Raw genomic sequence first — 14,845 nt, 5'->3', positions numbered from 1 at the left:
ATAACACTTTTAAATCAGGGGGGGTCAAACTCATTTTAGACCGGGGGGCCACGTGGAGAAAAATCTACTCCCGGCACGATAACTTCAAAATAAAGACAACTTCAGATTGTTTTCTTTGTTTGAAAATAGAACAACTTCGACAGTATTTTTGTCAAACTGCTTTTCTGTCAAACACACCATCAGCAGCTTATGCATATTTTCATGGATACATGTTTGCCGTTTTGATGTTGTTTTACCGTTTTGGCTGTTGTTATGTAATCATTATGCTTAAAGGGGAACATTATCACCAGACCTATGTAAGCGTCAATATATACCTTGATGTTGCAGAAAAAAAGACCATATATTTTTTTAACCGATTTCCGAACTCTAAATGGGTGAATTTTGGCGAATTAAACGCCTTTCTAATATTCGCTCTCGGAGCGATCGGGAAGCAATCCGCCATTTTCTCAAACACCGAGTCAAATCAGCTCTGTTATTTTCCGTTTTTTTCGACTGTTTTCCGTACCTTGGAGACATCATGCCTCGTCGGTGTGTTGTCGGAGGGTGTAACAACACGAACAGGGACGGATTCAAGTTGCACCAGTGGCCCAAAGATGCGAAAGTGGCAAGAAATTGGACGTTTGTTCCGCACACTTTACCGACGAAAGCTATGCTACGACAGAGATGGCAAGAATGTGTGGATATCCTGCGACACTCAAAGCAGATGCATTTCCAACGATAAAGTCAAAGAAATCTGCCGCCAGACCCCCATTGAATCTGCCGGAGTGTGTGAGCAATTCAGGGACAAAGGCCCTCGGTAGCACGGCAAGCAATGGCGGCAGTTTGTTCCCGCAGACGAGCGAGCTAAACCCCCTATCGACCCTAGCTTCCCTGGCCTGCTGACATCAACTCCAAAATTGGACAGATCAGCTTTCAGGAAAAGAGCACGGATGAGGGTATGTCTACAGAATATATTAATTGATGAAAATTGGGCTGTCTGCACTCTCAAAGTGCATGTTGTTGCCAAATGTATTTCATATGCTGTAAACCTAGTTCATAGTTGTTAGTTTCCTTTAATGCCAAACAAACACATACCAATCGTTGGTTAGAAGGCGATCGCCGAATTCGTCCTCGCTTTCTCCCGTGTCGCTGGCTGTCGTGTCGTTTTCGTCGGTTTCGCTTGCATACGGTTCAAACCGATATGGCTCAATAGCTTCAGTTTCTTCTTCAATTCCGTTTTCGCTACCTGCCTCCACACTACAACCATCCGTTTCAATACATGCGTAATCTGTTGAATCGCTTAAACCGCTGAAATCCGAGTCTGAATCCGAGCTAATGTCGCTATAGCTTGCTGTTCTTTCCGCCATGTTTGTTTGTGTTGGCTTCACTATGTGACGTCACAGGAAAATGGACGGGTGTTTATAACGATGGTTAAAATCAGGCACTTTGAAGCTTTTTTTAGGGATATTGCGTGATGGGTAAATTTTTGAAAAAAACTTCGAAAAATATAGTAAGCCACTGGGAACTGATTTTTAATGGTTTTAACCCTTCTGAAATTGTGATAATGTTCCCCTTTAAGAATAGTGCAGACTAATGTTGTCCCGATACTAATATTTTGGTACCGATACCAAAATGTATTTCTGTACTTTACGGTACTTTTCTAAATAAAGGGGACCACAAAAAATTGCATTATTGGCTTTATGTCAACAAACATTTTTACGGTACATTAAACATATGTATCTTATTGCAATTTTGTCCTTAAATAAAATACCGTATTTTCCGCACTATAAGGCGCACCTAAAAACCTCCCAATTTTCTCAAAAGCTGACAGTGCGCCTTATAATCCGGTGCGCCTTATATATGGACCAATATTGAGCCACAACAGGTCTCGCAACTACGGGATGCATAACGTAACCCCAGCCTTTACTGTAGCGTCTATTCTATGCGCCTTATAATGCGGTGCGCCTTATATATGAACAACGTTTTAAAATAGGCCATTCATTGAAGGTGCGCCTTATAATCCAGTGCGCCTTATAGTGCGGAAAATACGGTAGTGAACATATAAGACAACTTGTCTTTTGGTATCGAGCAAGCAAACAAAGACTCCTAATTTAGTCTGCTGACATATGCAGTAACATATTGTGTCATGTATCATTCTATTATTTTGTCAACATTATTAAGGACAAGTGGTAGAAAATTAATTATTAATCTACTTGTTCATTTACTGTTAATATCTGCTTACTTTCTCTTTTAACATGTTCTATCTACACTTCTGTTAAAATGTAATAATCACTTATTCTTCTGTTGTTTGGATACTTTACATTACACAAATTTGGGTATCAATCCGATACCAAGTCGTTACAGGATCATACATTGGTCATATTCAAAGTCCTGGGACATATTTCCTGAGTTTATAAACATAATATACATTTTTTTTAAACGAAAGATGCTAAAAATATTGATGCATTCATAGTAGTATCAACTAGATACGCTCCTGTACTTGGTATCATTACAGTGGATGTTCGGTGTAGATCCACCAATGGCGTTTGTTTACAAGCTTGTTTAGCTATTCCTCGTCCTGCAGGGATGATACTTGTAAGAAACATACTTTATTTGTGATTTAGAAGTAGCTAAAACACTGCCGACTGGGGCTGGACTTTAGCCGCTAGCTAGCTAGCCATGTCTTAAAGCACCTCTTCCTGAGGGCGTTTCAATGTTATAGCTTCACTTTTAACGCCAACATGCGTCCGTTCTCCCTTTTCTGTCTACAAACTGTGTCTGCTTGTAAGTACTCTGTGATTGTGCGCTGCCGAACATGCTCCTCTGCTCGCAAACCAGCAACGACGTGACGTAGCGGCAAAAAGGAGTGTGGGGGACCGGTTCTTTTTCGAAGCGGTATAGTACCGAATATGATTCATTAGTATCGCGGTACTATACTAATACCGGTATACCGTACAACCCTAGTACAGACTAGCAGTAATACGCTGGAATTGTTTCGCCAAGTTGACGACACAGTTGGTCGTGTGGTTTGATTGTTTCCATTGAATGAATGACTTCAATGAATATCATCCACTTCTTTTTCTCAACACAGTCCGAGTAAGACCAGATATTTTAGTCGGATCTTACAGGTTCACTGGGACATTTGCGATGCCAACTAATGTTGGGGAATGCTTGTAACTCAAATATTTGCTTGTATAACAATTAGTTGAGAGAAAACTCTTATGTCAAAACCCTCTTAAGTTGCGGTACCACGGTGGCAAATGTGAGTCACAAGATCATTCCCGTGTCTACAATCAAACAGGGTGGTACAGTAGTGTGCACGAGTGCTGCTGGCGCAGGGGGAGCTGCGAGTTATTGAGGGAAACTGTAATTCCAACATTGTGAAGTCGAGCGTGATCTCAAAGTTTGGAAAACTGTTGATGTGTGTTGAACACTTTGTAACGTGTTACTGTAACGCCGTTACTTTCGGCGGTAAATAGTAATCTAACGCGTTATTTTTTTATATTCAGTAACTCAGTTACCGTTACTACATTATGTGTTACTGCGTTATTTTACGTTATTTTTAATGTAGTACAGGCTAGAAACTGAGAAGATCTGAGTCTGTTTTATCGGAGAGCTGCAGAAGAGGCGACGGAGATGAGGCGACAAGGAAGAGGCGCGCTCTGTGTGTGTGTGGGAGGGGGCGTGTCTGTGTTTACTAACAAGACATGGCGAAGCCCGAAGCCGAGTGTCTTAACATGGAGATATTCTCACTACTTTTCTTTTGTCGACCACAAAGAAAAGAACATTTTAGTTAAATGTAAGTTGTGTCTTGGATCAAAGATCCTATCCTAGCAATTCAAATCTGCTGAAACAGCTACAAAAGCAACATGCTTCGATGAACCTAGTAAAGAGAGACACACTTCACCTACTAAGCAACAGCGGCTGGATTTTAACGAGGCACTGCTAGCCAGCACAACATTGATAGAGCCATTGCAGCACTGAAGGTACACACATTCTGTCAATTCTCTTATATACTCGTTCATTCTAGACTTCTAGACTGTTTGATTATCACATCACTCTAAATCAGGGGTGCTCACACTTTTTCTGCAGGCGAGCTACTTTTCAATTGATCAAGTCGTGGGGATCTACCTCATTCATATATATAATTTACATTTACTTATTTATGAAATATATGTTTTTGTTAACAAGTTAAAGGTGTTTAATGATAATACAAGCATGTTTAACACATAGTTAATATTGTTAAAAAATTAAAGGTGTTTAATGATAATACAAGAATGTTTAATACATATAGTTAATATTGTTAACAAGTTAAAGGTGTTTAATGATAATACAAGCATGTTTAATACATATAGTTAATATTGTTAACAAGTTAAAGGTGTTTAATGATAATACAAGCATGTTTAATACATATAGTTAATATTGTTAACAACTTAAAGGTGTTTAAAGATAATACAAGCATGTTTAACACATATAGTTAATATTGTTAATAAGTTAAAGGTGTTTAAAGATAATACAAGCATGTTTAACACATATAGATTCCTTTCTTTCATGAAGACAAGAATATAAGTTGGTGTATTACCTGATTCTGATGACTTGCATTGATAGGAATCAGACAGTGGTGCTGATAATGTCCGCATTTTTGAGTCCTCCTTTCTGTCCAATACCACATGAAAGTGGTTGGTTTTTGGCATCTTATTTGTCCAGCTTCCGTACTCCTTTGTATACACTTTACAAGAAATACATTGTCGGCAAACTCCGTAGCTTGCTAGCTTGTGCACGCCAGCTTTCTGAGAATCTTATTTTGTTAGCACAACTGTGCAACTGTGCAGTCGGTCTTTGGAGTTTTGACGACAGGTACGGCGCCCGAGTCTGTTGAAATAAAGTGTTTCTCGCCTTCCAGTCGGTAATTTTAATAAGCTGGCAGCAGCCAGCGTCATCTCAGAAGACCCTCGGGTGCCGTGAATGTCAATCAAGTGACGAAAGTGACGTCATAGTGAAGATTTATGATCGGTCATTTTTAGGACAATTTTTTTAATGCCTGGCTGGTGATCGACTGACACACCCTCCGAGATCGACCGGTAGCTCGCGATGGACGTAATGAGCACCCCTGCTCTAAATGTATAGACTATAAAGTTCACAAACATAAAGAGAGATGCTAGTGGGCCAGGCCAATCTTTCCTTATCTGTAAACTAAAACTGGGGTAAAGTGTAGAGTGTTCTGGGCTTCAGACATGATTTTATTTCAGAATTCCTTGAGAGAGAAAAACGCCTGGTTAGGCTTTGTGTATGTAGCGTGTGCCTTCCTTGGTTTACAGCTACGTTGTTATTATGCTGTTTGTTACTTATGTATGTTACGTTGCAGCTATTTAAAATAGTTTTGTCAATTTGTTCTGGCCTGAAACAAATTGGCCCTTTGAAACATATCTTTGTCTTTGTGTGTTGTACGTAGACAACATTGTTTAGCAGAGTTCAGTGATGCAAATGCATGTCAAGTTGATCAACAGATTGTATTATTCTCCAGTGCAATAACAGTACTGAAATGAAGGCTAAAAGGGCATTAAAAGGGGCCTTACAAATATATATATATATAAGTAACTAAATAGTTACTTTTCACAGTAATACATTACTTTTTGGTGTAAGTAACTGAGTTAGTAACTGAGTTACTTTTGAAATAAAGTAACTAGTAACTGTAACTAGTTACTGGTTTTCAGTAACTAACCCAACACTGGTGTTGACTGCATTGTACATCCATACAAGCTGCAAACTGATTACTCTAAAGTATAGCCAAGACTTACATTGATCAGCTCTTGCATCGTTAAGGTAGTAGAGTATTGGAACCAGAATATCCAGCACGTCGCTACTCTTCAGGACAAAAAAGAGGAATTTCTGGTATGGAAAGACAAACAAAGACTTTTATTACCGCCTTCGCTCACATAAAATGTTCTTGTAAACGCTTCGCCCCACCTTATTGAAGTCACAAAGCTTCCAGAAAAGCACCAGAAGTTCCTGGTGGAACTGGATCTTCTTGGTGGAATTGGGCAGATACGTTTGAGTCAAAGGGTTAGTGAGCAGACGAGCTAAGCCTTTCAGCACAAAGTCAAAGTCCTGGAAGACGAGAAGACCTTGAAGGGACATGATCCTCAATTGTGTCTTTTTAGTTCTAGAAACCGTACCTCCTCTCTGTGGATTCTTGATAAATAATTGACAAACAGGTTTTCAGGGCCGGTGGACTGCACAGACAGAAACACAAACCGTTATTGGTGCTTTATCACAACGCGAAAGATCTTGGCTTCAAACCTCGTGTTCCTCCACACTGGACGGAGAGGACATGCACTGGGAAACCCTTCGATCGTGCTCTAGAGTCACGATGAGGATCTGCATCGCCTGCTCCACCAGCTGCTCTCGGTAGTCAGAGAACAGCAGGTGGTTGTACGGGATGCCGTAGCCCACTGGGTCGTAGGCACACACCACGTTGAGCAGAGAGGTGAAGAGAGGCAAAGCATGCCTGGTGGGAGATACACCGGCGTTAAAGTGGAACTGCAATTTTGGGGGAATTCTGCACATCATTAACAATCCCTAAGTAAGACAACAAACACAAGTCTTGCCCTTTTATGTGCGTTCTAAATAGTAGAAAAACTGCTAGTACGAAGTGGCTAACAACGCAGGTAATTTTACGCCTGTATATTGTCATGATCTGTGGTCTGGATTATGTTTTTGTTAGTTTTGGACTCTTTTAGTTCCTGTTTGCGCTCCCTTGTTTGTTTAGTTACCATAGCGACTTATTAGTTTCACCTGCCTCTGGTGTTCGGGACACGCACCTGCTCTAATCAAGAAGACCATTACTTAAGCCTGTCTTTGCCAGTCAGACGTGCTGGCGTCATTGCTTAGTTCATGCTGCTCGTTCCATGTCTGATTCCACAGTTATGCTAGTTGCTCCATGCCATAGTTTGGTTAGTTGTTTTCATGTCTATAGTTTCATGTTTCATGTCCTAAGTTAACTTAGCTTCCGCGTGCGATAGGCACGCTTGCCTTCGGGTTGTTTTCTGTTTTTTTGTACTTCGTTGAGTGTTAGTTGAATAATTAAATATGTTCCTACCTTCACGCCTTGTCCGGAATAGTCCGATTGCTTCCCGGGAGAACAAACCTCGCAGCAAGCTGCGACCCCCCCGTCATGACAGAATGATGCCAGCACGACCGACTGGCAAAGACAGGCTTAAATAATGGTCTTCTTGATTAGAGCAGGTGCGTGTCCCGAACACCCAAGGCAGGTGAAACTAATGAGTCGCCATGGTAACTAAACCAACAAGGGAGCGCAAACAGGAACTAAAAGAGTCCAAAACTAACAAAAACATAATCCAGACCACAGATCATGACATATATGGGTTTAATCTAAATAACAGAAGTGATTACCAATGCAATATTCGGTAAACAATGTGCAGCGACAGTATTTATGGATCAAACTAAAGAATTTGACACCATTAATCCATCCATCCATCCATATTCTTCCGCTTATCCGAGGTCGGGTCGCGGGGCATAGCCTAATCAGAGAAGCCCAGACTTCCCTCTCCCCAGCCACTTCGTCCAGCTCCTCCCGGGGGATCCCGAGGCGTTCCCAGGCCAGCCGGGAGACATAGTCTTCCCGACGTGTCCTGGGTCTTCCCCGTGGCCTCCTACCGGTCGGACGTGCCCTAAACACCTCCCTAAGGAGGCGTTCGGGTGGCATCCTGACCAGATGCCCGAACCACCTCATCTGGCTCCTCTCGATGTGGAGGAGCAGCGGCTTTACTCTGAGTTCCTCCTGGATGGCAGAGCTTCTCACCCTATCTCTAAGGGAGAGCCCCACCACCCGGCGGAGGAAACTCATTTCGGCCGCTTGTACCCGTGATTTTGTCCTTTCGGTCATAACCCAAAGCTCATGACCATAGGTGAGGATGGGAACGTAGATCGACCGGTAAATTAAGAGCGTTGCCTTCCGGCTCAGCTCCTTCTTCACCACAACGGATCGATACAGCGTCCGCATTACTGAAGACGCCGCACCGATCCGCCTGTCGATCTCACGATCCACTCTTCCCTTACTCATGAACAAGACTCCGAGGTACTTGAACTCTTCTACATGGGGCAAGATCTCCTCCCCAACTCGGGAGATGGCACTCCACCCTTTTACGGGCGAGAACCACAGACTCGGACTTGGAGTTGCTGATTCTCTTCCGAGTCGCTTCACACTCGGCTGCGAACCGATCCAGTGAGAGCTGAAGATCCTGGCCAGATGAAACCACCAGGACCACTTCATTTGCAAAAAGCAGAGACCTAATCCTGCAGCCACCAAACTGGATCCTCTCAACCCCATGAATGCGCCATAAAAGTTATGAAAAGAATCAGTGACAAAGGGCACCCTTGGCGGAGTCCAACCCTCACTGGAAACGGGTCCGACTTACTGCCAGCAAGGCTCACCACTTTGTGAACAAATGCGTGAGCAAATTGTCCAACAGTTTAAGAACAACATTTCTCAACCAGCTATTGCCAAGAATTTTGAAATTTCAACATCTCCGGTCCGTAATATCATCAAAAGGTTCAGAGAATCTGGAGAAATCACTGCACATAAGCGATGATATTACGGACCTTCGATTCTTTAGGCGGTACTGCATCAAAAAGCGACATCAGCATGTAAAGGATATCACCACATGGGCACAGGAACACTTCAGAAAACCACTGTCAGTAACTACAGTCCGTCGCTACATCTGTAAGTGCAAGTTAAAACTCTACTATGCAAAGCCAAAGCCATTTATCAACAACACCCAGAAACGTTGCCAGCTTCATCTAAGATAGACTGATGCAAAGTGGAAAAGCGTTCTGTGGTCTGACGAGTCCACATTTCCAAATTGCTTTTGGAAACTGTGGACGTCGTGTCCCCGTGGCGATGTGTTTTACACCAGTGGTCCCCAATCTTTTTCTAACTACCGGTCAACGCTTGAAAATTTGTCCGGGGGGGGGGGGGTGTATGGTAATTTTTTTAATTTTTTTTTTGTCATAAAAAATTACAATCATGCGTGCTTACGGACTGTATCCCTGCAGACTGTATTGATATATATTGATATATAATGTAGGAACCAGAATATTAATAACAGAAAGAAACAACCCTTTTGTGGGAATGAGTGTGAATGAGTGTAAATGGGGGAGGGAGGTTTTTTGGGTTGGTGTACTAATTGTAAGTGTATCTTGTGTTTTTTATGTTGATTTAATAAAATAATTTAAAAAAATAATAATTTTATTTATCTATTTATTTTTATTTTTATTTTTTAATTTCTTGTGTGGTCCGGTACAAATGGGGGAGGGAGGTTTTTTGGGTTGGTGCACTAATTGTAAGTGTATCTTGTGTTTTTTATGTTGATTTAATAAAATAATTTTAAAAAATAATAATTTTATTTATTTATTTACTTTTATTTTTATTTTTTAATTTCTTGTGTGGTCCGGTACCAATCGATCCACGGACCGGTAGTTGGGGACCACTGTTTTACACCACTGCATTTGCTGACCCCTCTTTGTCAGTTTACGTGGCCTACCACTTTGTGGCTGAGTTGCTGTTGTCCCCCAAACTCTTCCATTTTCTTATAATAAAGCTGAGAGTTGACTTTGGAATATTTAGGAGCGAGGAAATGGCACCACTGGATTTGTTGCACAGGTGGCATCCTATGACAGTTCCACGCTGGAAATCACTGAGAGCGGCCCATTCTTTCACAAATGTTTGTAGAAACAGTCTCCATGCCTAAGTGCTTGATTTTATACACCTGTGGCCGGGCTTGGTGATTAGGGCACCTGATTCTCATCGTTTGGATGAGTGGCCAAATACTTTTGGCAATATAGTGTTAAAGGGAAAGACGGATTGTGGATGATGTGCAAAATTTAAAAAAAAAATAGCGTAGTTCCCCTTTAAATAGCAGCTATGGACACTTAGGAGAGGATGAAGTTTTACCGATTCTCAGCGGAGCAGAAAAAAGTCACCCAGGGGTTGAGGACAGTGGTGTCTGGTGAGGCGGGCAGGTACATGAGCTCGGAAAAGCAGGTGAGTAGCAACCTCAGCAGCTCCGTCCTGACAATAAATCATAAATAGATGACTTCGCCGGTGAGTAGATGAGGATACATCGAGCGTACGTGGACTCACCGATTCAAGTCATGGATGTAGTTCAGAGGGGGGGACTGGGCAAAGCCCACTCCCGCTTCCCAGATGTATTCGCAGCTGTCGATGGAGTGCATGCTCTCCACTGAGTCCTGCAAACACATTCACATACTTAATCATTAGACATTATTACATCGCATACATAATTGACAACATTTACTAGAATGGAATCAAGATCCAGTGTAAAGTAATTAATACAAGCGGAGCATCGTATTTCTGTGGGTTTCTGCAATGGACAGTGTGCGCTCTCAAATGAACGAGGCATTAAATGACCTTCGTTGTGAAGCCACACACAAACCGTGACCTAACAAAGTATTGTAAACAAAACACAAAATGAGCAAAGATAAAGAACAAATCAAAACAAAGTAGATAACATAAGATGACAGTTTGGGGATGAAGAAACGATTTGATTACCGTATTTTTCAGACTATAAGTCGCTACAGAGTATAAGTCGCACCGGCCGAAAATGCATAATAAAGAAGGAAAAAAACATATATAAGTCGCACTGGAGTATAAGTCGCATTTTTTGGGGAAATGTATTTGATAAAAGCCAACACCAAGAATAGACATTTGAAAGGCAATTTAAAATAAATAAAGAATAGTGAACAACAGGCTGAATAAGTGTACGTTATATGAGGCATAAATAACCAACTGAGAACATGCCTGGTATGTTAACGTAACATATTATGGTAAGAGTCATTCAAATAACTATAACATATAGAACATGCTATACGTTTACCAAACAATCTGTCACTCCTAATCGCTAAATCCCATGAAATCTTATACGTCTAGTCTCTTACGTGAATGAGCTAAATAATATTATTTGATATTTTACGCTAATGTGTTAATAATTTCGCACACAAGTCGCTCCTGAGTATAAGTCGCACCCCCGGCCAAACTATGAAAAAAACTGCCGAAAAATACGGTAATTAAAAAAAGAAGAAGTTTTATTTTGGTAGGCAAAATTACACAAAAACTACAGCACTGATTTCCATAAAACTTCAGGGACAGATGCATCATTAAACCTCTGGGAATAAACATGTGCAAAAAGTAAGTGTTTTTTCTTCTCGTTTGCTTGTCTATATCGGGGGTCCGCAAACTTTTTGATCTCGGGGCCACATTGGGTTGGAGGAGTTTGTCATAAAGAGTCATAAATATATACATACATATATATGTACTTTATATATATCAGATATCCAAACATATTGCTGGGTATTGTGGCCAAACAGCTCAATTTTTGTTTCATCTGACCACAGAACTTTCCTCCAGAAGGTCTTATCTTTGTCCATGTGATGTCAAATGAAACAAAAATTGAGCTGTTTGGCCACAATACCCAGCAATATGTTTGGAGGAGAAAAAGCAAGGCCTTTAATCCCAGGAACATCATAACTACCGTCAAGCATGGTGGTGGTAGTATTATGCTCTGGGCCTGTTTTGCTGCCAATGGAACTGGTGCTTTACAGAGAGTAAATGGGACAATGAAAAAGGAGGATTACCTCCAAATTCTTCAGGACAACCTAAAATCATCAGCCCGGAGGTTGGTTCTTGGGCGCAGTTGGGTGTTCCAACAGGACAATGACCCCAAACACACGTCAAAAGTGGTAAAAGAATGGCTAAATCAGGCTAGGCTTTGGTCTTCCCAAAGTCCTGACTTAAACGTGTGGACAATGCTGAAGAAACATGTCCATGTCAGAAAACCAACACATTTAGCTGAACTGCACCAATTTTGTCAAGAGGAGTGGTCAAAAATTCAAGCAGAAGCTTGTGGATGGCTACCAAAAGCGCCTTATTGCAGTGAAACTTGCCAAGGGACATGTAAGCAAATATTAACATTGCTGTATGTATACTTTTGACCCAGCAGATTTGCTCACATTTTCAGTAGACCCATAATAAATTCATAAAAGAACCAAACTTCATGAATGTTTTTTTGTGACCAACAAGTATGTGCTCCAATCACTCTATCACAAAAAAATAAGAGTTGTAGAAATGACTCAAGACAGCCATGACATTATGTTCTTTACAAGTGTATGTAAACTTTAGACCACAACTGTACATGGGGCGGATTGTGGACGCTGTTGGGCCGGATCCGGGACCATAGTTTTGGCACCCATGTTATTAGCTATGTTCAGATTTATGTTTTCCCTCCGATAACTGCAGCCCCAGACCATGATGCATCTACCACCACAAGGCCCAGTTTCCCAAGGAAGATGGTTGTGCTTAGTGTGATAGTTAGAGATGTCCGATAATGGCTTTTTTGCCGAAATCCGATATTGTCCAACTCTTAATTACCGATTCCGATATCAACCGATACCGATATATACAGTCGTGGAATTAACACATTATTATGCCTCATTTTGTTGTGATGCGCCGCTGGATGCATTAAACAATGCAACGCAACAAGGTTTTCCGAAATACAAACCCCGTTTCCATATGAGTTGGGAAATTGTGTTAGATGTAAATATAAACGGAATACAATGATTTGCAAATCATTTTCAACCCATATTCAATTGAATGCACTACAAAGACAACATATTTGATGTTCAAACTCATAAACTTTATTTTTTTTTTTGCAAATAATAATTAACTTAGAATTTCATGGCTGCAACACGTGCCAAAGTAGTTGGGAAAGGGCATGTTCACCACTGTGTTACATGGCCTTTCCTTTTAACAACACTCAGTAAACGTTTGGGAACTGAGGAGACACATTTTTTAAGCTTCTCAGGTGGAATTCTTTCCCATTCTTGCTTGATGTACAGCTTAAGTTGTTCAACAGTCCGGGGGTCTCCGTTGTGGTATTTTAGGCTTCATAATGCACCACACATTTTCGATGGGAGACAGGTCTGGACTACAGGCAGGCCAGTCTAGTACCCGCACTCTTTTACTATGAAGCCACGTTGATGTAACACGTGGCTTGGCATTGTCTTGCTGAAATAAGCAGGGGCGTCCATAATAACATTGCTTGGATGGCAACATATGTTGCTCCAAAACCTGTATGTACCTTTCAGCATTAATGGCGCCTTCACAGATGTGTAAGTTACCCATGTCTTGGGCTCTAATACACCCCCATACCATCACAGATGCTGGCTTTTCAACTTTGCGCCTATAACAATCCGGATGGTTCTTTTCCTTTTTGGTCCGGAGGACACGACGTCCACAGTTTCCAAAAACAATTTGAAATATGGACTCGTCAGACCACAGAACACTTTTCCACTTTATATCAGTCCATCTTAGATGAGCTCAGGCCCAGCGAAGCCGACGGCATTTCTGGGTGTTGTTGATAAACGGTTTTCGCCTTGCATAGGAGTTTTAACTTGAACTTACAGATGTAGCGACCAACTGTAGTTACTGACAGTGGGTTTCTGAAGTGTTCCTGAGCCCATGTGGTGATATCCTTTACACACTGATGTCGCTTGTTGATGCAGTACAGCCTGAGGGATCGAAGGTCACGGGCTTAGCTGCTTACGTGCAGTGATTTCTCCAGATTCTCTGAACCTTTTGATGATATTACGGACCGTAGATGGTAAAATCCTTAAATTCCTTGCAATAGCTGGTTGAGGAAGGTTTTTCTTAAACGGTTCAACAATTTGCTCATGCATTTGTTGACAAAGTGGTGACCCTCGCCCCATCCTTGTTTGTGAATCTACTTTCATACACAATCATGGCACCCACCTGTTCCCAATTTGCCTGTTCACCTGTGGGATGTTCCAAATAAGTGTTTGATGAGCATTCCTCAACTTTATCAGTATTTATTGCCACCTTTCCCAACTCCTTTGTCACGTGTTGCTGGCATCAAATTCTAAAGTTAATGATTATTTGCAGAAAAAAAAAATGTTTATCAGTTTGAACATCAAATATGTTGTCTTTGTAGCATATTCAACTCAATATGGGTTGAAAAGGATTTGCAAATCATTGTATTCCGTTTATATTTACATCTAACACAATTTCCCAACTCATATGGAAACGGGGTTTGTATTATCCCTTGGGAAGTAATGCTGCAATAAAAGAAAAACAATGGTCAAATGTGAGAAGTTCTCATGGTGGTGAGTTACTGTAGTTAATGCTGATCATGTGAACTGCAGTGAACTGGTTATAACCTGTTTCATGAGGCAACATTTTCCATAAGGCGACTATGTGAAAGAACAAACAAACAAACAGGTGGTGCAATGATAACACGAAAACAGGTCAAATTGCGATTGAGTCAGACTTGCAACAGCAGCCCTTTACTGCCATTAGGGACAAAAGTCTTCCTGTTATGACTGACAGTATAGCCGTCATCAGTGGGAAGACTTTTTTTTTTTTTCCAAAACTTGGATGACAGGTTAGTTGGGTGACTTTTCAGCAGGGACGAAACAGTTTAAAGTGAAACCTGATCATATTTGTGGTTAACAGCAGCAGCAGCAGCAGCAATGGAGGACGCTGCATTCTTACCGGGCCTCTTCTGTGGCTGTGCACGGTGAAGTCCGGGGAAAAGAGGAGGTCGGCGATGGCCAGGAGAAGCGACTCGGCCAGGGGTCGAGCTCCTTCGTCATCGTCCAGCTCCTCCGTCTAGAAATATATGATTCAGTTAAATCAGCGGTCGGCAACCCAAAATGTTGGAAAAGCCATATTGGAACACAGATACACAAAATTAATCGGTCTGGAGCCGCGAAATATTAAAAGACTTACCGGTATATAACTGTTTTAATGAAG

At 41.4% G+C, this 14,845-nt stretch overlaps 1 protein-coding gene across 1 annotated transcript in view; it reads right to left on the bottom strand.

Annotated features, from left to right (window-relative positions):
• Positions 1-14,845, bottom strand: part of LOC133615567 (protein HID1) — a 43,732-nt gene that overhangs the window by 15,864 nt on the left and 13,023 nt on the right. The window contains exons 4-10 of the mRNA XM_061974255.1: positions 14,585-14,701; positions 10,142-10,248; positions 9,953-10,069; positions 6,280-6,487; positions 6,156-6,212; positions 5,947-6,087; positions 5,778-5,868 (exon numbers count right to left, since the gene is read on the bottom strand). Coding sequence (XP_061830239.1) covers positions 5,778-5,868; positions 5,947-6,087; positions 6,156-6,212; positions 6,280-6,487; positions 9,953-10,069; positions 10,142-10,248; positions 14,585-14,701 — 838 coding nt within the window. The remainder of the gene's footprint in view (positions 1-5,777; positions 5,869-5,946; positions 6,088-6,155; positions 6,213-6,279; positions 6,488-9,952; positions 10,070-10,141; positions 10,249-14,584; positions 14,702-14,845) is intronic.

The sequence above is a fragment of the Nerophis lumbriciformis genome, linkage group LG22 (genome assembly GCF_033978685.3).
Source record: "Nerophis lumbriciformis linkage group LG22, RoL_Nlum_v2.1, whole genome shotgun sequence".
NCBI classification, from domain to species: Eukaryota; Metazoa; Chordata; class Actinopteri; order Syngnathiformes; family Syngnathidae; genus Nerophis; species Nerophis lumbriciformis.
This window is presented reverse-complemented; position numbering and strand designations above follow the sequence as displayed.